General features: G+C 38.7%; 1 protein-coding gene across 3 annotated transcripts in view; it reads right to left on the reverse strand.

Moving 5' to 3' along the window:
- The window catches only part of TTYH2 (tweety family member 2), a 64553-nt gene extending 39606 nt beyond the window's left edge, over positions 1-24947 (reverse strand). For 2 of the 3 annotated variants that reach the window (XM_026701737.2, XM_087924991.1), the window contains exons 1-2: positions 24699-24926; positions 5938-6110 (exon numbers count right to left, since the gene is read on the reverse strand). In XM_026701737.2, coding sequence (XP_026557522.1) covers positions 5938-6110; positions 24699-24830 — 305 coding nt within the window. In that variant the 5' untranslated portion in view covers positions 24831-24926. Of the gene's footprint in view, positions 1-5937; positions 6111-24698 lie in introns of all 3 variants that reach the window. The other variant, XM_087924992.1, reaches the window with a different exon arrangement.
- Between the last annotated feature and the right edge of the window lie 625 nt (positions 24948-25572).

Consider the following 25572-nt stretch of genomic DNA (forward strand, 5'->3'; position numbering starts at 1 on the left):
TGCCCAACTTCATCAGATAATTTTCATTTGGTCTCCAACCTTCTCTTTTAAGAGAAGATGGTTAGATGGTTAGCTGGTGAATTATGTAGACTTGCAAGATTTATATCAGCTCTCCCTGATAAATCAGTCAGAAAACACAATTAGATGAACGAATTCTACTTTATTGTAGAAACACATTAACAGACTTTTGTAAGTCTGAAAGTACAAACTTCCCACCACACTTCTAACTGTTTTATCCACTTAGGCAGGTCCTACTTATGTTTCTTTCTCTGACTATTAAGCCAGCCTTATTGTCTGTTTCTTAGGCAACATCTCTTCCCTTTGTCCCCCAAGGTCATCCACACATTACATATAGAAAGGCAAGCTTGAATCATATACCCGGACTGCACAAATCCAGGTGATCACTAGATAGCAACAAAACATTAATATGTCTATATTTTTTTGCTGCCATCTAATGGCTATCTGGATATCAGTAATTAAATTGAATTGAATTCTGTATTGTCATTGTATGTATATACACAGTATACATACAATGAAATTCACATAACACCCAGAGACTAAACTCAACGTGCACACACACATGACAATCCCCAAGCACTTCCCCACCCACCAAAATTCCCCGCCTCCTAAAAACAGACAAGCATCCACACAACAGACCAAGTAATACTGTCCAACAGCTCACTGATGGCCATCCTTAAGTTCATTGTTAAGTGCAATTATAGCTCTGGGATAAAAAAATATTCATAAAACATGTGGTCCGAGTTTTAATTGTTCTATATCTTTTGCCAGAAGGCAACAGTTCATAAAGATTGTGAGCAGAATGGGAAGAGTCTAGTAACCTAGATAATAACTGTTCACTTAATTTTAAGTACTTTAAGGAGTAAATATGAACCCAAAAAACCACTTGTGATTCTCTTCTCCATAGAGTAAATAAATAAACATTAACTATCAATGACCAGCTCAAAAACAAAAGGAAAACAAATTGTGATCGCATGTTATAAAGCAATGTGTCATTTAAAATCTAAAGCGTCAAGTCAATGGAACTGAAGTAACTTTAAGAGAGGATTCATGCCAAATACAAACTTCAGTTTGATAGTTTGATCATACATCAAGACTCCCCACTGATGTTTCTACGCACATGGCAAGCAGAAAATAAGAAAGAGTTAGGTATATAGCATAATATGTATAACTTCATTTAGACTGTTTTTGCTATTTATTTAAAAGTCAAAGAACCAGATTTCCAGCTATTGGTATTCAACTCCTTACACTAAAGCAGCTGCAATCAAGACACCCTAGGGAACTTAAAAAGTACTTAGGTATTTTATTTCTCTGCTTCCTTCCCATCTTATTTGTTCAAAGTTCATACATTTATCTGATTCCATGGAGATGGTTTTGCAAAGTTTTTAATCAGCCTGAAGGCCTGGAAATCACGTGCCTCTGTTCTGGGGAAGGAAGCAAGTCATGGGAAGAGCATGCTGGTTTAATCATTATGTTTATTCCTAAATACAGATAGTTCTATTCAGCAAAGAGAATTGGGAGGGGGGGACCCTCCACCTTTGGAGGCTCAGATGACTCTCAAACAATTAAGAACTAAAATCCTTGTAAGTCCTTTGAATAAGTAACTGAATGATCTAATTGAGAACAGTGTTTATAGAAGAGAACTAGCAGAATTCATTGGAAACCCATCAGAAAACACATGGAAGGAAATATATGAAGCACATATGTGGATGTCATTTCCTCTGTGTTTGTTGCTAAGATTAACCAGATGGTGATATAGAATGCCTATTTTTAACATTGCAAGTTCTTAAAAAAAAATAAAACCCAAAAAATTAGCAATAAAAACTACAAGTAACTTAACTGGCCTAATTTATTTTCTCTGCTCAACTACCCCATAATTTGTTTGATTTTGATTTAAGATTTAAGATTTTGTTGGGTTCATATTTTCACACAACAATGTAATGTTTACAGGGTTTATTGGCTGCTCCAACTGATGAGTGGTTAATATATAAATTTGGGCACTGTAACTGCTCAGTAAACATAGTCTGAATAATCCATGGCTTAGTCGTGCAATGTATGAAGTCAGCTACTGTTTGAAAGTCTCAAATAGCAAGATAAATTTAGGGCATATCTATTACCAGTTTTTAAAGCCAAAATGTGATTAATAATTGAAACACCAAATATGCTTGGAACAGGGCAGCATAGAAATGAAATAATTAAAAATAAAAAAAGTCAACGATGAAAGAAAAGAATCTTTATTTTCACTAATATATCAATGGTTGATGTTTTGGCTATTATTAAACTTGATAAAAAGGGCTGTTATTGTTCATTGGTGATGTGAAAGAAACGTCAGAATATACAAAATTCAGCTTTCCATGAGAGTGGACAATTCTTGCCACTTTACACAAGTGTAAAGTGTCACAAAGGCATACTGACCTTCCCCAACTTGCAGCTCTCCAAATGTTTGACTACAACTCACATCAACCCTAGACTGGCCTAAATGTTTATGGAGATTCTCAGTCATCCAGGTCATGGTTGTCTCAAAGGTGTTTTTTCAAGAGGCAACTGGACTTTCTGGATTTTCTTTGAAGATGTTTAGCTTTTCATCCAAGAAGAACTGAAGAAGTCTTCAAAATGTCTTCAAAGAAAAACCAGAAAGTCCAGTTGCCTCTTGAAAAAGCACCTTTGGGACCTAACCACACCTATTATTTTGCTACTTAGAAATGGCAGCTGTTAAGCAACTAAACATATCCAGAGGACATTCTTTCTTTACACTGATTGCTACTATTTGCAAAGTCACTATTCCAAGATTCTTTCACCCTGGAATTCTGTTATTTTGCTTTACTGTAAAGTATAATGCCACCCCAGAGAAGAAATCGCGCAGAATAATTGGTTACTGTTGGTCCAAAGCAGCCAACGTAGATGCATAACATGTCCTCCAGAAATAGGGAAGGAATACAAACAAGGTTAATAAAAAAAGGGACAGAAACACTCATTAAGTTCAGTGAGCTATAACAAATGAACTTCCTCTGGCTGTCTTTTGTCATTTGTTTGCTTTTAAGAAAGTTGCAAAAGTGGTTTAGCAGAACCAGGTTGATTAGGCGTTGAGGGGGAGAAGACATACAATTGTCTTATTTCGGTTTGGACTTTGTTCAATGCTTCCTACTCTTTAGCTTTTGCGGTAGCCTTTAGATGAACTTAATGCCCTTTGGCAATGTGTGACCTGGATGTCTTTATCAGTCACAAATCTGGAAGGCATAGGTGCACCAATTTATAGGCTGCTGAGTAAAGATAAGATCAGCAAGTCAATGTTTTACATTTAAACCGACAAAGTACAAAGGAAACAGAATGATAATATCAAAAGGCACTGGAAAATGTTATTGTTTACATATGCTCACACTTGGGCCTTGAACCACAACTTAGAAAGCAACATTTGACCCCCATCTCTGTGTAAGTTTAGGATGAGAAATAGTCTTATTCCTTGAACTTGCAGGGCATAAAATGAAACATTTGAAAGTCTTCTTTTCCCTCATACTTCTAAACAGAGCAAAACAGAATTCTGTTGTACATTTCCAAGTTTAACTGTTATATTGAATGTTCAGGTGTAGAAGACGACTAGATCTTGTTTATATGAACAATTGTGAGATATAGCCCTGGTTTAACCACTTAGCTCCACCAGAGGATTGATGGGATCACTTGCCCATTTTCATATCTAGTTTTAAATTAATCATGAGGATAAGATTTCCTATCATGTGCAACACTTATGACTATCTACTGTCTCATTCAGAGGGATAGTGAAGACAGTCTCACAGACAGGAAACATTTAGATCTGTGGTGGTCAACCTGGTCCCTACTGCCCACTAGTGGGTGTTCCAGCTTTCATGGTGGGCGGTAGGGGTTTTGTCCCCTACTTTATAAATCACCATTACTGTGGAACTGGTGGGCAGTTGGAGAAAATTTTACTACTAACAGAGATACAAAAGTGGGAGGTATAAAAAAGTTGACTACTCCTGCTCTAGATGATCATATTTGAGTCCAGAAGATGAAGATATAATCTCTGTTTCCTGAGGCTCCCAGTTTTATTCTCTTCTAATTCAGAGCCTATATGCAAATGTCATGTGACCCTTGGAAACCAATTATGCCATCCCTTTGGTAGAAAAAGTAAAACAGACTCCTCCATTGTTTGATTTCCTTTAGCCTCTTGGAATTTTCTACAAGGGAGATTAATATTGTCTATTGCCAAGATGGCGCCATTGACAGCTGCCTTGGTGAAATGTTCTCTAATGGTTTACACTAAGAGCATATGCACCAAGACAAATTCCTTGTGTGTCCAATCACACTTGGCCAATAAAAAATTCTATTCTATTCTATATTGGAGCACAATAAACGTCTCAGCAATATTAAAGCAAAACCTAGAATTATGTGTGAAGCTTTGGGGCACCTACAAATGGGCCTTCTCCTCTGAGTCAGACATGGAAGTGAAGCCAATGACTCCATCCTTCATATGGGTAGCAGCGAGAAAAAGAGCAGGTAATCACGCACTTGGCTAACAGAAAGACAGTGAGGTGATCCATTGTTACCATTTCATTTATTAGAATCAGGAAGACAGTTTCTATGAAAGCATTGAGAGGTTATGGTGAATTGATTATCATCCTCAAAAGTATAAATGGATGAGCTCATCTTTCAGGTCAGATGCCCAAGATAAATATTATTTCTTGGACCACTTACTCCTTGTTGATCAAAACTTGTGGCTTGTACAATTAATTACCTTTCTGAAAAGCATCTTCACAAAAACATAAAAATAAAAAACTTTAAAACAGGCACAAGCACAAACAAAAATATTGTTAGGATATCTATAGCCCATGGAACAAGAACTACTAGAGGCAGAAACCAGATTCAGAGTAGGGGGCACTTGAGACTGCATTACAATTTGATGGATAATGGAAAAGGCAAAAGGGTTCACAAAAAGAATATTTATTGCTTCATTTGCCATTATCTGTGAAGATCAGGGATGTCAAGCCCAGGGGCCCAATCTGGCCTGGGGGGAGGATCCTGAGATCTGTCCGAATCTGGCCCCGGGATGTGTGTGCCACCCTGGAACAGCCCGTAGTGCCTCTGCCAGTGAAAATGGAGCTGGCCACACCCACCTTGCCCCCCCCCCCAAAAGTCAAACACAATCCTAGTGCGGCCCTCAATGAAATCGAATTTGACATCCCTGGTGTACATCACAAGGTATCATTGATAGCTTTTAAAAATAGGGTGATACCAAGCAATCACATCTGCCTATTGTCCAAAATGGTATAGGGTCTCCTGCTTGAGCAGGGGGTTGGACTAGAAGACCTCCAAGCTCCCTTGCAACTTTGTTATTCTATTATCACATTTTTTTTCCTTCCAAACTATAAACTAAACAGGTGTGGAAAAGCAGCAGAGCTCTTTGTTTACACAATGTGTAATTTTAGCATATAATATACTATGAACTCTCACTTTCCCAATATCCACCTATCCTAGCATTCCAGAAAAAAAGTAGAAAAGCTATGATTATAATACTCAGTATCTTATTTTGCAGTAACTTCAAATGCGAGACAGCTTGGGAATGTTTCCTTGGACAAAGATTTTATACTCTCAGTTTTTTTTCCAGTCATATACTATTACGCAAGAAGAACAGGCAAAAACTCAACAGGCCCTCCTTATAGCATTTAGAATAACAGATCAATCGGTCTTCCTATGGACCCACTGTTTAACTCAGGGATCTCCAAATTTGGCAACTTTGAGACTTGTGGACTTCAAGGCTGGCTGAGGAATTCTGAGAGTTGAAGTCCACAAGATACCAAAGCTCTTGAGTTACAACTTTTTATACAGGACATTTTAAAAAGCTGTCACTGGAGAAAGCTTTCAAAGCTTTCCCACACCTTTATTACAAATCAGACTGAAAGAACTCACCAACACATGAGAGCGGCTACCACAGCAGTCCAGGTGATGCAACAAGAATTGGGCTTCTTAGTCTCCGACTCTTCCTCCTTCTTGCAGCAAGATAGGCAGATGAGATAGATGCCAAGGAAAACCAGGTTGAGACCCAAGAAGAGAACTCCAGTTAGAGCCAAGAGGATCAGGGACTATGAGACAAGAAAGGAAGAACTCTCTTTAAGCCTCTGTTTATGGCTTAAAAACAAACAACTAACAAGTAAAACATTTTCCTGCCATCAGCCAAAACATATTGTATATTTGATGCTGGAACCAGAGCTACTAGCCCTAACGCTAATCTCTAGCTTTGGTCTTACCATAATTTCAGAACTGAAGACTTGCTTTTTATCATCACTTGATTTTTGTAAACAAATGGCCAAAAAATGGATAGTAGACTTTTTGTACACCACGGCATATAAATTAGTTTAAAACTAGCCTTTCTAAAATGAAATCCACTTGGAATTTGCCTTGCTTAAACTACTGGAAAGCAAAGAAACAGAAAAGATATCAAATATGTTAAGATCTATTTCCATCCAAATGCCAACCTGTATAGTTTAAATTTAGCAATTGATAACTAAATTGTTAAATTTTGCTACAGCATCTATTTATTTATTACATCAAATACTATATATACTTCTCCAGTAGTTAAACGAACATGGCAAATTAAATTTCATGGAACTTAAATAAGAATCCCTATAAACTCAGAAAGTCAGGAGGTAAAAAATGATCCTATTTTATTTTGTTTATTTTTACCCCACCTTTATTGTTTTTATAAATAACTCAAGATGGCAAAAATATCCAGCACATTTTTCTTCTCACCTCCTCCCTATTTTCCTCATAATAACTACCCAGTTAGGTGGGTTGAGCTGAGAGAAAGTGACTGCCCCAAAGTCAGCTAGCTGGCTTTCAGGGTTAAGGCATCAATAGAACTCATAGTCTTCATAAAAGATATTCATATTGCAGACCTTAAGGCTCCTTACATGTGTGATAAACACAAATTACAAATATTAGAGATATTAGCCATTACCAGCTATATCAGTCATTTGTGGCTTGAGTGGTTAAAAGGGAAAAAAATTAAGAATCATCAGCTGTTTTCCAAAATCATAACTGGTCTTACTTGCTGGAGATAAGTAATTAAATGACCATTAACAAGCTTTATGTGCCTAAACAGAAGTGCCATTCTCCCATAAGAAGTAATTATGCCTCAGGCATCTTTACCATTAATAGCTGCACAAATATAGGCCAATTCAAGGCCCTTTCATGACAGTGGTGCAACTGCCTATTTACTGATTTCTAAAAAATGTTTTCCAACCCATCATCCAGTTAACTCTGCAACACAGAAATGGTTTTAGTTTTGCAGGCAGAAAGCACAGTACATTTAGACTGCCTGAAAGCCAACCGCTCTACATGAAAGATGGACCTCTCTTACTGTGTGAAATTTTTTGGCTTATGAACCATTCTGCATTTGTAGGATTGCAAATAGGCCATAATAAACATTAAGATAAGTGAAGTGCTAAAATGCAAATGAAATCCCCAATTAAGCAGGAAAAAAATAGAATGGCTCCTGATAAATCTTTAATTTGTTCCTTAATTTGTTCTACTACGTTAGAGCTCACATCCTTCTCTCACTATATGGTGTCTGTACACTGTAATAATCTCTTGACCGAGACAAATTTTAGGACATTCTGCTAAAACTCTATCTTTTATTATTATTAAAATGTTGGTTCTCTATATTTTAGAAGAGTTGGTTCCAGAAAGCAGAATCAGTCATGCCTTTCTTTCAAAGGTAACATTTGATACTATGTCTAAATTTTTTTTCCAAACGCCATTTTTGCAGAACCTTTGCTGCCATCCATGCTTTTATTGGAAATATATTGTTTGTGCTATAGATATGAAGCGTGTGGAATGATGTTTTAGCTCATGCCACTATTACATTTCTATACAAAGTTGATGTTTTATTAAGGGGAACACCACGATTGGAGAAAAATCTTATTGTTGCATAATGCAGTTTAGGAACAAGATATATAAACTCTATTTTGACTCGGTTGATTTACTTTCTCTTGAAGGCTTTGAACAAGATACCAAACTGTTATGCAGTATGTACAGGCCGTATTCGACTTACAACAGTTCATTTAATGACCGTTCAAAGTTACAACAGCACTGAAAAAAGTGACTTATGGCTGTTTTTCATATTTAGGACCATTGCAGCATCTCTATGGTCATATGATTTACATTCATGGATGCTTGACAACTGACTCACATTTATGATGATTGCAGTGTCCTGGGGTCACACGAACACGTTGCCACTTTCTGACAAGCAAGGTCAACGGGGAAACCAGATTCACTTAAGAACTCTGTTACTAACTCAGCAACTGCAATGATTCACTTAACAAATGTGGCAAGAAAGGTCGTAAAGTGGGCTCAGTTAACACATTTCTCACTTAGCAACATAAATTTGGGGCTCAGTTGTGATCATAAGTTGAGGACTACCTGTATACACTTGATAATAGATTGGCCCATCATGCACCACATTTTTTCAGATGGATGATTTCCAGTCTTTTCCTCACCCATCCACCTTGATCTTGCATTTCCTTACATGTAGTCCTTGATTTGCGACCACAATTGAGCCCAAAATTTCCATTGCTAAGTCAGACAGTTACCGTAAGTGAATTTTACTTCATTTTATGACCTTTCTTGCCACAGTTTTTAAAGGAATCACTCCAGTTAAGTTAGCAACACAGCTGTTGACAAAGTAACAAAGTTAGTGGCTTCCTCACTAACTTTGCAAAAGGTGATCACATGTCCAGGGGACACTGCAAATGTCATAAATATGAGCCAGTTGCCAAGTGTCCGAATTTTGATCACATGACCATGGGAATGCTGAGATAGTAAGTATGAAAAATGGTCACAAGTCACTTTTTTTACTGCTGTTGTAAATTCGAACGGTTGTTAAATGAATGGTTATAACTCAAGGTTTGCCTGTATTTACATCCTTCCTTCCTTCCCTTCCTCCCTCCCCCTCCCTTCCCCAATCTGGAATAATTTACAGTGATATTTTACTACATCAAATGAAACAGTATATAATTGACAGAATACATCAAGGCACAGGATAATATAATAAAATGAATAAATAACAACCAGATTGCCAATATAAACAATTACAACACCGTAACATCAAACTCCAAGAGCCCTGAATAAAACTTTTCTCTTAGCGGCCTTATGAAATGATGCCAGAGTTATTGCCAGATGGATCTGAGGCGTTTTGTTCTACATAGTGGTTAAAAAAACCCACTGACGGTAACAGACCATATACTTCTTACTTCCCTTACCAGGGGGACACTGAACATAGAATAACAGAGTTGGAAGGGAACCTGGAGGTCTTCTATTCTAACCTCCTGCTTAGGCAGAAAACCCTATAGCATTTCATTCAAACGGCTGTCCAATCTCTTCTAGAAAACCTCCAGTGCATTCACAACTTCTAAAGGCAAGCTGTTCCGCTGGTTAACTGTTCTAACTGTCAGGTAATTTCTCTTTATTTCTAAGTTGCTTCTCTCCTTGATTAGTTTCCACCCATTGCTTCTTGTCTTGTCTTCCGGAGCTTGACTCCCTCTTCTTTGTGGCAGCCCCTGAGATATTGGAACGCTGCTATCATGTCTCCCCTAGTCCTTCTTTTCATCCCCACATCCTCAAACTAGGATAAGCACACATTAGACGCTGCTTACAATTGACAATATGGGAGGCATCAGGGCTTGCTGGGAAATACTGGTGATGGGATGCCTCAGCTGACATCCAAGATCAGTGCCAATTAGGCATTTGAGTATAAATGCAGATAGGTTCACACCACTTGTACATTGCAAACAGTTGGTGAATCTGGTTTTGCAACAAACAGAAATCTATAGTATAAGCAGTTACTGTATAGTGGAGAAGTACACCTGCCCTCCCTGACACGTGGGCTAAAACTCCTCAGAGCACAGTGCAGGTAGTCCTCGATTTACGACAACTGAGCTCAACATTTCTGTTGCTAAGTGAAACATTTGTTAAATGAGTTTTGCCCCATTTTATGGCCTTTCTTGCCACAGTTGAGTGAATCACTGCAATTGTTAAGTTATTAAGTGGCGTCCCTATTGACTTTGCTTGTCAAAAGGTCACAGAAGGGGATCACATGACCCCAGGACACTGAAACCATCATAAATATGAGTCAGTTGCCAAGTGTTTAAATGTTGATCATGTGATCATTATGCTGCAACGGTTGTAAGTGTGAAAAATGGTCATAAATAACTTTTTTCAGTGCTGTTGTAACTTCAAATGGTCACTAAATGAACTGTTGTAAGTCGAGGACTGCCTGTAATCTAGCTGGCTGAGAATAATGAACTGCTCATTGCCTTCTTTCTTTCATTTATTGTTAAATTGCTAAGAAAAGGCCAATGCCCTTCCCTGTGAATATACATTATGACTGGGCATCTTGCAGCTTCCTACACTCTCTTTCAAGCTATTTAGGACATTAATGGAATTTATTCTATCTTTCTTCCAAAAAGGAGCTGAGTATTTTGCAAACAACTTTCCGGATACTCATCAGTTAAACTCCTGGGCCAGACATCATTAGTTAATACAAAGAAACTGTATACTTGCTTTCCAGTGCAGGATCTCAAAACTTAAACTTTCAGCCTTGTTGCCATGCTTTCACTGTCAGAGGAGTGTGCATATGTTATGCATATGTACCGTGCATGCATTTACTGCGACAAGAGACATGTACATATTAGACATTTTGTAAGGGTGCAGGTGAAGCGCAGATTCTTAATTACATGGAGGCTATTTAGGGCAACAGTTCATAGTGATTGTAATATGTACTAAAGTTTTTCAAGCCTCTCTTGAAACTATTAGAAAAAAAAAGATTTTCCAAGAGCTTTTTAGGAACATTTTCCAATGGCCTAATTAACCAGAAGCTTACTTGGGAGTGTTGGGGTATATCCCATAAATTTCTTTTAAACATAGGCTGTATTGCCTTTGCATACTTTACAAATTCCAGTTTTCCATCCCTCCTTGCATATTGAAATGTTCCAATCTGATGGGCTCTGTCTTCACCTGTTAAGTTGCTAATTATTTTTTTAAGCAAAGCAATTTTGGGAAACAAAGATTTTACCGGGAAATCATAAGGGTGGGAAAGTTTTAACTCCATCACATTTAGTTTGCTGTTCTTCCTAAGTGTTGAGAGCCCACCCACTGAATCTGAATTGTTTCTCACTTTTCATTATCAGAAAACACGTGCATGGCAACTTCACAGGTGTTGCTGTTTTTAACCACAGTGCTTTTCCACTGTGCATATAAATGTATCCCTGTAGCTTTAGTTTCTGATGACATGTTTGAAAGCAATATGTTACCCAAGAAAGTCAGATGAATGTTGGACAAAATCCATGGTCTTGGCAACAGGATAGTCCTGACAAATACAGTTGGGTTTTGGCTCAGGCCAACTATAGCTTAACTTGAAACCTTTGAACAACCTGCTTGTGCTCAAGCCAATCTATCGCCATCCTCCCTGAATGTTTTTTTTTTTTGAAACATAGGAAGCGGGAATGCTACGCAGGCTTTCAAGTCCTGGAGGAAATCAAATAAAGAAAATGCTCATTTCAGAGCCAAATGATAGTTCAGCTCGAAGCACAGAAACAAACTAAGAAAATAATAGCAATACCAACAGCAGACTTATATACAGCTGCACAGTGCTTTACAGACAGTGCTTTACTAAACAGTTTACAGAGTCAGCATATTGCCCCAATTATGTTTGTCCTAATTTTACTAACCTTGGAAGGATGGAAGGCTGAATCAATCTGGAACCAGTCAGAATCGAACGGCTGGCAGTCGGCAGAGTTAGCCTGCAATACTGCATTCTAACCACTGCGCCACCATGGCTCTTGCAATGAAGAATGAAGGGCCATGGAGGGTATAACTCACAAAAAGGCTATTTGCAATAGGTTGTAAGTGATCAGTCACTTCCTACAATTCTCATAGGACAATATAGAACAATGGCAGACTACATGCAAAACATTTCCAGCAATATGCCACGTTAACAATCATTGCAAGACAGCAGTAACTAGGCAAGTGTGAATGAAGCTGATGGGAGGTTAGGTCATTCTCTAGTACCAACTGTGCACTTGTTCTAATCTCAACGAAGGGCACTGGATTTGAACTTTAATGCCATTATAGTCTGCAATCTAGCTACTTAAAGACCTGTATTCATCCTGTATGAACTTAGCAGACCAATTCATCAAACATCAGAGCAAATTTCTTTTTATTTTTCTAGACTAGAGTACTACCCTTGGGTAAATTAAATGAGCTCTTCTCTGTCTGCTTAAATGCGCTTTGAAAATAATTTTTAGGTTTTATTAATGTTTAGAATTCCATTGTAATATAAAAGATAGCTCAATAAAGGTGTTAACTCAATGCCCAGCATCAAGCCCTCAGTATCAAAATGCTGTACTCGGATGGACCAGATGTTCTTAGCAAAATAAAGAAACACATAGCATATTATTTGTTTATTTATTTAAATGTACTGGCCGCTCAATTCCAGCGGACTCTTTAACCCAGTACCAAAGAGGGATTGTATTAATGGATGCATCAAAAACAGTTTTCTCAAGGAAAATAAAAGCTTTCCTTTTTTCCACTGACGGCAGAGGCTTTGGTGCTGCTTTTTATTAACCAAGCCTGTCAAACAGTGAGCCTTGCATAACACAGGGGCCAAGCTGGAGTCCCCAACTAGAAGCAATTTGTTTAAAACTAAATCACAAGGATTGCTTTGAACACAGAACAGCTTTTTTTGCTGCTGAAACTTTAGTTGCTGTCAAAAGACATCTCTTGACCCCCATTAGGGCAGAAGTATGCTTTGTCGGAGGATGTTAAAACCTGAGGTTCCCATTCAGCACCTTCAGATGAATGCTGAGGCAAAAGGAAGAAGGGAAATGCGGGCAGATAAAGCACAAAATCCCTTAAAAGCACAAACATCTGCCAGAATGACAAAAGAAGTCAAAGGAGACCCTAATACAATAAAGGCATTTGTAAGAGCACACTTGGGGAGGGAAGAGATATTTTTCACAGAATGCGGCCTAACATAAAACAAACAGCAAGTATTTATTAATCAAAAGACAGCTTTCTGTGGCAAGAAAAAACTTGTAATTTGACAGGAGAGAAGAACAAAAGCCCTCAATGCAATATTTTGGGCCTTCGGGTGTGAAAACCTCAAAAATTCCTCACAGGAGATATCAAGAATGTGTAATCTTATTACTGCTTCCTTTGATCCACATCACTCAATTCAACCCACCTCCCTTTAAAATATTTCAGGCCATCTTCAAAGGAATCCAAGTGCCAGTAAAAAAAATCCAGATGGAAGAATTTTAATCTACACATGCAAGAACATTTCAAGGGGACAGAGATGTCTTTGTACTTTAGAGATAACTGAATGTACGTACTTTTTTTAAAAAAAAGAACACAGTAACATAGCATGGTGATAATGTTTCAATAAATCATATTTTGAAAAAAACAGATGATGAGTAGAAATAGAGACATGTATTATAAATGCTGTAATTTGGTAACTAACTGAACATAAATTTTGTCAGCTTCATTCATCAGCTGCCTTAACTGGGCCTAAGGTAGAAAAGTTTAGCTGTGATATTTTAAAAAACTAATAATAACTACAAAGAATCTTCTATGAAACAGAACTTGTTTTTTTTCTTTGTAAAGAGAGAGTAATCCAAAAACAAGGGATTCCATCTGATTCTGAACAGCTTCTATTCCATTCCATTTTAAAACAAAGTACATTTTAAACCATTGTAATGCAATCATTTATTAACTTTATCTTCTCCATATCAGACAAACGGGAACCATATCAGCAGAAGAGAAGAAAGATCCATGAAGGGGGTCCATGCGGGGGATAAGGGCTGGTACAGATGTTGCAATGCCAAGGAAAATCACTGAGATGTGGTATCTGAAATTTCCATGGTCTATTCAGAAACAGATCTCTCACACTCTGATTGCTTAGAGTGCTAATTTAGAATCACTGTTCAGCTCCAGCATCTTTAAAATCAAAAGTAGAACCATCGCTTAGAGATTGGGCTTGTATCAAAGTCTAGCTAGGCTGCCAGAAGCTAGGTTGCCATCTGATACAGAGATTCTTCATAGCTATATGCAGAGTATTTGGAGTAGATAAGACGACCAGCAAGGCCAAGATTAATAATGCTCATGGATGCATGGAAAGACCTTTTCAACATCAGTTCTTCTAGAAATAAGTAAACCTAGGTTTACCTTTTGTAAATAAGTAAACCTAGGTTAGAGGTCTGTATGGAATTACATACTTGCAGGAGATGCCCATGACAATCAAATGCCAGTTTTAGGGTTGCAAGGAGTCAACATGGAGGGTGTGATGGAACTGGAAGATTTATGAGTGTGCGTGAAACAAAACAAAAATTTGTGTTTACCAGGTTCTAATCATTTGATATAACAATAGCTATAGATTTTAGTAAGATGTGATGTGCTAGGGAGGGAAAAACAAGGCTTTTACTTTTATCAGTGTACATCTTGGAGATATATTCCTTTGCAGAGTGTAATAGCCTGCCAGAATCAGAGCAGACAAAGGATGCTTGATCATGTGAACAGGGGCTTGTAATTGGCAACCACTGTCCCCATAGCCCATATCCTTTGCCTGCAATGAAAAGCATGCAATAAACATTTCCCTGCCACCATCAAGTGCTCTTGAGATGAAAAACAAACATTACAAATCCCCTAGAGTGGGCAGCTGTGCCATGCACCATTGTTCACTTCTTTGCTGGTGTAAATCTAGCCAAACATTGCCAGGTTTCTATGAGGCAACAATCCACAGCCTGGGCAGTATCTGCTTCTCCTTGGATAATTTCCAACCCTGAGGTCAGAAGAGTGTGGGAGGAAGAAGAAATCATTCTACTTCCTTCCCAAGCCACCAACTTCGCATGCTCATAAATGGCTGCTCAGTCTCATCTTGGCAGGACGCCTTTAAAGCATGGTCAGCAAGCAATAGTACTGCTATCTATTATCAGCCAGGACAAGACCAATTTTGCAAACAGCATCTCTTACTTACTCTCTCTTTTCTAAACTTACAGTCACCTCAGTAAGAGAACAATGATGCATCATTAAATGGAATATTCAACCTACCAATGAAATGTATAAATTCTGAGCCATAACTTTTCTCTCCTTTGCTTTTTTATTCTTAGTCTCAGTAGAAAAGGGAGAAAATAAGATATCACACTATTTTTTTGTTAACTGGGGGATAAAGGAATGTCATTCACGGTATCACTGGAATATAATCTGCATACTGACCCCACAACTTTGGTTGTAGATTAGCATCAATATCAACCCAACTGATGTGACTTGTTAAACCAAAATTGATGGCAGAAGAGTACAGCTACTCCATAGCGGAGGACCATACTTGGCATTTAATTACATCTCAATGGCCATATTTTGAAAGTAGTGGGCAATGTCAAGACAGTAATTTGTACTCAGTTATAGTTAAATAAAGTTGATATGATTACTACCTACTTAGGTACTGAATAATGTTTACCTTCTATTGCATTACAAATTCCAGTTCAGTAGTAGCTTTTGGAGAATTTGGGAGGTTATACTGTTGACTGTTGCGGGACATTAAGGCCAGGATTTCACCTCTAATTCAGGGCTTAACATTATGCATACGATCAGAATTTAAAGTGAGCCGGCCCATTGAGGCTTGTTCAGTATAACATCATTAAAATAAACAATGGCTAATGCATTATACAAATCCTACCACACAAAGTGATGAACATATTGGCTCGGAACAGATTCAAATGTGGTGTGACACAAAAGAGGGCCTGAAATCTGACATTTAAGGAGCTCATATAAATTGGTCTGCATGGGGATTGCATACTGAAAATGGAGACATTCAGACTGAAATTTATTTGATTCAGTAAAGACATGGGAAAACCCCGAGTATGCAGCCTTCATGGTGGCTTTAGGAAAAAAAGAAGCAATTCCTTCTCGGGTCCTGTTTATTAGATGGAATGTTTGACAAAGGCCAGACAAAAGGGGAAGTAAGGAAACTGGAAATTATAACTATTTGGAGCCAGGGTATACAAGGAGACAGATGTGCATAATTAAAAAAGTTCTTCCTTTTTGTGCCTCTCCTTTGTACCTCCTCACAAAGTTTTTTGAACTGTGCCTTTTAACAAAGTTTAAAATATATCTGCCAACCTGGCATGTCTAGAAAAATAAATAGATGCTCCAGAATCAAACTAAAATAAAGTATAATCATATGATTTTCAAGATTCAAAAGGAAAAAATAATCTAATATTTTTCTTCTCACTTGTACATTGCAAAGGTTACAACTCTTGTGCTATAAAGATAAATCCCTAATTTCAGCTTCATCAAAATGTATATTTATCCTAGAAATATATATATATATATATATATATGGTATTCAGCTTTGTTCGGGTATTTTCCCACATCATTACATGTACATGTACACTTACATACATGTAAGTACCCGCGAAAACTTAAGAAAACATATGTATGTATGTATGTATGTATGTATATGGTATTCGGCTTTGTTCGGCAGAATCTCATCTGCCATCATCAGGCTTCTGTATTGTGTTCGTCTATGAGTCAGACTTTTACAGTAAAAGTCTGACTCACAGACGAACTGTAAAAGTCTGACTCACAGACGAACACAATACCGAAGCCTGATGATGGCAGATGAGATTCTGCCGAAACGTTGCTACAACTTTAAAAGCACAACTATAATGACGTGGGAAAATACCCGAACAAAGCTGAATACCATGCATGTAAGTACCCGCGAAAACTTAACAAAACACATACACACACACACACACACACATATATATGAAATTTATATGAAATTTATATTAATGTTTTAATTAAGTTTAGAGACATTAAGAAAGAAATATATTTAAATTCTGGATCATTCCCTCTTATTGGGAGTGAAGAGTTATGAAATGTGTTCATATCTGTGATGAAATATTAAAATTCTTAATATAAATTATATTCTTTCATTATACCAAAATATGCTTACGTACATTATTTGGACAATAGACAGAAGAGACCAATCCGCTCTCCAACCATGTCCTAAAACTGCTTTTTAAAACATACAGTTCTCAGAATTTGGATGTTTATTGCCTGGGTGTGTGTTCTTTTCCTGAATTTTTTTGTGTTATTGTTTGGTTCTGAGTTTTTTTTTTAAATAAATGCTTCCTTATTTGAAAAACTCTGAAGTCAAGTGTTAGAGAAAAACAAACATTTACTTATATTACATCCTTGTTTACAAAAAGTTTCAGCTTTTATTATGGGATATAATTAGAAAAATTCTGAGAAACTATCAGATTATAACTGGGAAAACTTCAGACATTTTGAAAACAACAGACCAATAAACTTTTCCATTTGTAATTATAATACAGTTGATCACATATAATATGTCGATCATTCTGGAAAATCTGAAAAATTGTAAGGACACTATTAATAGTTTCTAAATTTCAGGATGCAATACTAAGCTGTGGTTTGTTGTGATATGCAAAATTGAAAGAAGCTGCAATAAATGTAGAGTTTAAAAGTTCCTTCTCAAACTTGTATAATTCAGATAAGAGGCTTGCTTCTACTCTTACTTTACTCAAAGCTTCCCAAATTACCTGAGTAGGAATTCTGAAGCACCATTTGGAAATCATTTTTGGAATGGGCCTATTTGAACTATCATTAATACAGGTAGTCCTTGACTTACAACAGTTCATTTAATGACATTCAAAGTTACAACAGCAGTGAAAAAAGTGACTTATGACCATTTTTTACACATGATCAGGAGGTGGGATTCTACCGGTTCGGCCCGGTTCTATAGAACTGGTAACTCCGAAGAGCAGCTGACACCGAACCAGTTCGCTGCGACGATCTTCACCCGCCCACCCCGGCTGTAGGTTGTCCTTTATTCCCTGCTTTTTCTCCTCAGCTGTTTTACACAGCACAGCTGAGTGCTGCTCGTCAGCAGGAAGAGGTATATGTTTGCCGGAGCCGGTAATTTATAAGTAGTGTGCACCTGCTTGCTCACTGAACTGGTTGTTATGCCAGTGGGATCCCACCCCTGCTTATGACTGTTGCAGCATCTCCACGGTCGATTCAGATATTTGGTAATTTATGACAATTGCAGTGTCCTGAGGTCATGTGATCAGCTATTGTGACCTTCTGACAAGCAAATTCAAAGGGGAAGCCAGGTTCACTTAACAACTATGTTACTAATTGAACAACTTCAATGATTCACTTAACAACTGTGGCAAGAAAAGTCATAAAAGTGGGGCAAAGCTCACTTAACAAATGTTTCACTTAACTGCATAAATTTTGGACTCAATTGTGGTTTTAAGTTGAGGATTACTAGACAACCCATGATCTCTGGGTCATCATTTCATAAATATTTTCCTTACCAGTTTGCTTCAACAACGATAGAGCTTCTAAAGTACTGGTTTCACTGGGAAAATTATTAAAAATTCAGGGAGATATACATATTCATGTAATCCATGTTGAACAGCATAGCCCAGTCAAAGATCAGGAGTTGACCACAGGAAATATTTTATAACATTTTGTTTCATATAATAAAATGCTCTATGATAATGTTTATATCATAAAATGTTTTATATAATTTGCCAAAATTTTAATTACACGGGAGTCATAGATTTTGGATGCATTTTGTAAATTAATCCATTTGTAGTAACTTGGTGGAAAAGGTTTTGCCATATGATCTCCATTTCGCCCAGTTAAAGGTAGATGCAAAAAAAATTAGTAGCATATAGATTAACTATCATATTATATACTAATAAACCATGACTGAAAACAGGCAGATGAAAAATTTATCCTGGATGTTCAAGACCAGAACTGCAGGGCAAGACATAAGATTTGCTCTAGTTTCTTCCTGGTAGTAGAGCTAAGCTAAACAATACACATATCTAGAGACCAGCATTTCCGAATCTTATCACTTTCTGATATGTTAGACAGGAAATCTTCAAACTTTATGATATTGCATTCTCCAAAAATGATAAATAAATTTATACCACTACATCATCATGAATAAAACAAGATATTTCATTGTAATTAGGAGTGGATAAGAAATGTAATCATATTTGAGGCTTGTTTATCAGCACTCACATTTTGCTTTTCTCCAACCACTTGACACAAACCACCATTTAAAAAAGCTACAAATTTTAAAAGAAGAGCTAAAATACTGGACTTTGTTTACATACTAGCTTGATACCTGTGCTTCGCCACAAAACTATGTGGTTGGGCTTAGTTTGTGGGGAGAAAAATCAGGAAAAAAAATCTGCCTCTGCCTACCAGCATCCATCGGTATTCATCTGGCTAGTCCTGTCAGTGTGTGAGAGTTGAGGGCTGTTTGGAAACTGAAACAATATTTGCTATGTGAGCAAGGAGACATCAAGGAGCCTGGGTGTGGCTTAGCTCAACTGTTCTCTACTAAAGCTGCTTGGTGCTGTGAAACTAAAACTGAAACTCCTCTCCTCTGCTTGTGTTTTGCATTTGGAACAGATTTGTTTTCAGGTGGGGAGGGGGAGTAGAACTCCTTAGCATCAGAGCGTGTTAATAATAATATACGAAATACTAATGCTCTGGTGGTCATTTTGAAAAATCCTTTCTTAGTGAGCACTTAGAAGCCATACGTGCCAAATTTCAGGTTTGTAGGCTTTACGGTTCTGGAGAATTTATGATGATGCGTGAGTGGTATTTCGCTTTTATATAGAGAGATAGAACAGTCTGTTGGAAACAATCTGCCTTCATAACACTGATTGATGGAAGATTTTAACAGGAAGCTAGACTCATAGATTTAGCCATCTCTCAAAACTCATTCTGTGTTTTGCTTCTTGCTCTGCCTGCTCACATACAAAGTAGGTTTGGCCTAGCAATGTGACAGCATTGGTCCAAAAGAAAGAGACTGACTTTCCTGTTTTAACTTATGCTGAGTCTATAGATTCAAAGGGATATGGGCTAAACAAGTCTGATACATTTTATCAGGTCTAAAGGTTACATTTCATTGTGCAGTTTCAGACTTGCACACACACAAAATTCTTTCTAAAATATGTTTCTTATCAGCCGCACTATTTTACAGCTACATCTTGAAATCATGTTCTGGATTATGTCACAAATAAACGCCAATCATCTTTTTAAAGATAACATGCTTGCAGTATTCCTCTGAACATCTTGCAGCATAATTGTCAGATTACATATCCTTTGGGTTTAATAGTTTTTTTCCCCCAGATATATGAACAACATATCCATAGCCAGTAAACTGTGACTGGTGATTTTTGCATTTATAGGATACTGTTTTGGAACAACAGAAACTATTATTTATTTTAACAACAAAAAGCACACTTGTTTTCCTGAACTTGTATCAAATGTATCATAAATTCTTTCCTTCTTTTTCAGAAGATGCTTATGGAGGAGCAAGAGACTCTGAAAACCTACCACAAAAAGGCCTCAGGAAACATTTATTAAATTCTTGCTTTAACCATAATCAGATCCAGAATTCTCACAGTTATAAAGGTTGCTATAAAATCCATAAAGTAGGTTAGAGTCATTTGTGCCAGTGTTTGCTTTCCTGCATATAAAGTCCATTAGATGGTTTTCCAGGTAAACACCTAAAGAGTGGCATTTAACAAAATATAATTGCATCCATTTTCCACTGTTCTGATTCTTTCCCTTCCAGGTCTATTTATGACACTTCTCCTCTTTGCCATCTGTGGCACTAGCCCCCGGCATTTTAGAGATGTGCATGTCTCAACTAAATGGGAATTATTCAAAACCCTGGACTCAATTAATCCTGTTCTAATTCTTCAGGCCTGCCCACACAATGGGAATTTTTTCACCCACAAGCCACAAATCCCCAGAAGTCATGGTATTTTGAAAAGTGCAACCAAAAGCAGTACGATATAAGCTATGCAAAGGATGAAAATCATGATTTTCATCCCATGGTGAAACATATCCAGTTCTCATGGATAGCGCTGCATTCAAGCAGCATGGTGTATAAAAAGGACAAAAGGCTATTCACCCCCTACATTTAGGTCAGCAATTCCCAGTGACAGGGGGCAAGACGGACCCACATTTACAGGAACTTTCACTATCTATTGGTCATCCCCCTCCCCCAATGAAAACAATCTATTTAGGAAAAGAACTTTGGTTAGAATAACACTCTGTATCTGAAGAACAAGATCAGAATATAGGGATTCTCAAATGATGAGTCAGAAAACCTTCAGAGATTGCAAGTAACTTTCAAAAGATTCAAAAACTCAATTTCCAGGATAAGGGACAGCACTGTCAAACTTTGTTCTTGGTAGGTAATCGGCTTTACTACAAACTGTGAAGACACTTTTGTGTGCCCCTTCACGTCAGTGTTGACTCATGGTGCTGCCTGGCAAGTCCCTTCATGTTTTTTTGACAAGGTTTTGGAAGTGGGTTGCCACTGCCTCCTTTCTAGGGCTGAGGGAGAGTGGTTGCCCCAAGGTCACCCAGCCAGCTCTGGGCTTCAGACAGGACTAGAATTTCTGTTCTCCTGGTTTCTAGCCTTACACCCAATTGGTAACTATTGGTAACGATTACACCCAATTGGTTCTAAGGACTTTGTGATACACACATTAACATTTAATTGTTAAAAGAGACACACATTTAATCTCCTGCATGGATTTATTCATGAAAGCTGATTGTACAAAACTGCTTGTGACATTAGAGGTTATGGTATTTGTAATGGTACAAAATGAACACAGGAGATACACTGAGTCAAACACAAAAGGAACACTGATGAACAATTCATGGTTCTTCTGGCCAAAATCATCTTGTCCCAACTATGCTGGGATCCTTTATGCTTTTTAAAATAAAAACATGGCTATTATATAAAAAAACAAGCTGAAGAAATCTGAAATGAAATAATAGGGAAAATAAATCAGGTGAAAGCAACAAATTAACCAAATACACACACACACACAGAGAGAGATAAAATTAAGTTCTCTGAGGCGCTCCTTCAGTGGATCTAAATCAAGGATTGGCAAACTGTATTGCTTTTATGGGTCATTCCTTGAGAATTTACCATCTGGGGCCAATTTTCACAAAGTGATACGAAGTGGAGCCAAACACATTGACCTCCTTTATCCCCTGAGTCATACTGTGTGGCATAAATTCATAACCAAGAAGTGTAGATCAAAGAATTCAACATCAATTCCTAAAAACACTACACAATCTGTGGGCAATTCGGTTACATGTCAATCTTCACTACCTTATTGCAAAAGAATCATTGATTCCCCCCACCCCACCCCACCCCAAAGTAGTAATAGCCAATTTGAACTATGAAGATATAATGGTATAATTTTAGCATGCCTCTAATACCAATCTCAAGAAGTAGCAGAAATACCAATATATAAATTTGGGCTCTCTAGATAGAACGCACTACATGCAGCAGAATAGACAGGAAAGGAAATGTTGCAGAATGCCTACACTATTTTAAATGAGTTTACATTTCCAGGACCAGGTAAAAAATGATATCTCCGGGTGCTGAAGAAGCATGAAGAAGTTATTTCTCGGTTGTGTGTGAGGATTTCTGGAGTGTGATGAGTTGGGAGGGTAGAAAATAGACAAATTACATAGAAGATCCCCAAAATGTCAAACCACTCTGCTTGTCATATGTGCCCTTGGTTCTTCTTTGGAAGAAGAGATGTCAAGAAAGTGAGAATGAGGAACCAGGTTATCTGTTGTGACCCAGAGCTGAGGACATGACGTGAAACCAATTGATCAACATCTTCAGACTCTGCAGCTCTAATCCCTGATCAGCTGCCCTTCAGCAGAAGAGCACCAGATTCCAGGGTTGGCACGCTATGAGAAATAGCCTCCTTGGGACTGTAGGACAGGATGTGCACCAGTTTGGCCAGGGGGAAGACGGTTGCTGGGACATTTATGGCACTCAGCTTCAGAAGGTTATGGTTACCATAATTTCTTTTCTTGGATATATCAACAGCTGCTGCCTGGAGTGTGGCCTCTCTCCTTGTCTGACCCCTCTTGTATCCAATACAGATAGTCCTCAACTTACAACCACAACTGAGCCCAAAATTTCTGTTGCTAAGCAAGACAGCTTTGCTCCATTTTATGACCTTTCTTGCCACAGTTATTAAGTAAGTCACTGCAGTTGTTAATTTAGTATCATGGTTGTTAAGTGAATCTGGCTTTCCCATTGATTTTGCTTGTCAGAAGGTCACAAAAGGTGATCACATAACCCTGGGATACTGCAACTGTCATAAATATATGCCAGTTGCCAAGCATCCAAATTTGGATCACACGACCACGAGGATTCTGCAATGTATGAAAAATGGCCATATGTCACTTTTTTTTCACTGCCATTGTAACTTCGAATGGTCCGTAGTAGTTGCTGTCAGCCAAGGACTGCTTGCATGTAATAAGTTATGACCCACAACTTGTCCAAATAACTCTTTGCCTATAGTATCTCTGATTTACTAGGACTTATCCATGACTATCCTTTTGATCCCTGGACCTCCATAGAACAGAAGAACTTAGAACCAATGACTGAAGAGAAATATGTCCTGGTCTAATTACTTGTCAGAAAGAATTAGTTGACCAAGACACAGCTTGCCTCAATATACAATGGATTCAAGGTTTCCATATATCAAAGAGTGGAGGGCCATCATTTAAGAATGTTGTAGTTTAATCCCAGATTATACAGTACATTTAGCATAGAGCAGGAGACAAATCAGACATCTTCAAGAATCCTTCCAATTCTATGGACCCACTGAGGCTGCAAGATGATATAGAGGAGCAAAGAACCAAAAGGATGCCCAACTGGGGAAAACTGAGGGGAAGTCCACTGCCCCAAAGGGTTTCTAAGGTAGGTTTCATCCAGACAAGATAAACTTTATTTTATTTTTATAACTTCGAGGAACAATCGATGGGGGATCTGGTTTTAAAGCAGCCAACAGGAAGCTCAGCCACCTCAACCTTTTTAAATGACAGAATCCCCAAAATGCTGCATTTTAACGTAAGGCTATCACGCCAACATCAAAGCAGAAAAGGGCTAATCCCCTAGCAACCAGAAATGCGAAAACGGCAAAACGTTACACGCCAGGACTTGGGGGTGGGTGTGGGGAATCACAACCATTACTCGAGTACGCCAACAAGGCACAAAGTACTTCAGACTTCACCACGCTTAATCGCGTCGCCGATCTGGAACGATTAAGTGACCGGCCGGGCTGGGTAAAGCCCGAATCGTACAGAATCGTTTATATATTATTTTGGCTTCCCAAACCCTCCTCCTCGGTCTATCGTCGGGGAGCAAGGCAAGTCCGCGAGGGGTGTGTGTGTGTGTGTATACACACACACACACACACACACACACATATAGATACATACATACATACATACATACATACATGCATACACATATAGGAGGGGAACCCAAGGCTCCCCTTTCAAGATCTTAGCTGAAGCCCAAGACCCGAAGCGGTCGAAGCAAGCAGCCGGCCTTCCCTAACGGACAACAGGAGCAGGGCGCAGATCTGGAGAAGATCCAGATCCAGCAAACGCCCGAAGCTTCGTGCAGCCTCCGGTTTGAGGGAAGGCGGCAAAGGAGCAAAGCCATGCAAAGTCAGGGACGGCCGAGGGTGCCGAGGCCACGAAGGCGGCGGACGAAAGCGCACCTGCTGGTAGTCGTCGTCCCTCGGGCGGAAGGCGTTGGGCACGGGTCGCAGGCTGAAGCTCAAATGAGGGAGCCCGTGCAGCCACGATGTCCACCAGGGCGCGAGATACTCGGCCCGCGCCGCCAGCAACATCGCTCCCGTCCCTGCTTGCAGCACCGGGCCCTCGAAGCATCCGCTCGCGCCGGTCCACTCCGCACAGCGCCCGGGGCCCTGCCTCCCGCGTGCCGCCTCGCGGAGCACGCCCGCCAGGCCCCGCCCCCTCTTCTTTTCTTTCGAGCGGCAAAGGGCGCGGAAGCTTTAAGGGTTGCAAGCCGACGCCCCCTGCAGGATGTCGGGGACGGTGCTCAAAGGCCCGGGGCTCTTTTTTTCTTCTTCTTTTCCTGTCAGTCGGGGGCACAAAGGTTTGTTTGCCTGTCTCCAGGCGAAAAGGAAGAAGGTCCCCCCCGCCCCGCCCGTCCTCACCCGTGTGGGAAACCCACTCATGCCAAGTTATGAGGATCGCCCAGGAGTATTTCAAGGCGGATCTGCGTGGGAGGAGCAGAGGGGTGGGGGTTTACTGCTCCTGCCACTCCCTCCCTCTGAAACAGAATGCAGAATTTGAAACCATCAAATGGATTACGGATTTTAAAAAATATTTCATTCAAGGTAGCAAAACAAACAAATTAGAATGTTTACAATATTAGTATCAATAGCAAGTCATTTTGGATTTCTTGCATGCTCCTAATTACTGGATAACTCTTCAGTGAAAATAAATTGGAGGAAAAGTTATATTGGCATGGAATGAGTGGGAAGAATTTAATCCTTCTTTAAAGGGCTCTAGTAAAAATAACCCCATTTTAAATCATTCAAGAATACTGAATTTGAAAAATGTATA

The sequence above is a fragment of the Pseudonaja textilis genome, chromosome 2 (assembly GCF_049901715.1).
Source record: "Pseudonaja textilis isolate UNSWEBS1 chromosome 2, rPseTex1.2, whole genome shotgun sequence".
NCBI classification, from domain to species: Eukaryota; Metazoa; Chordata; class Lepidosauria; order Squamata; family Elapidae; genus Pseudonaja; species Pseudonaja textilis.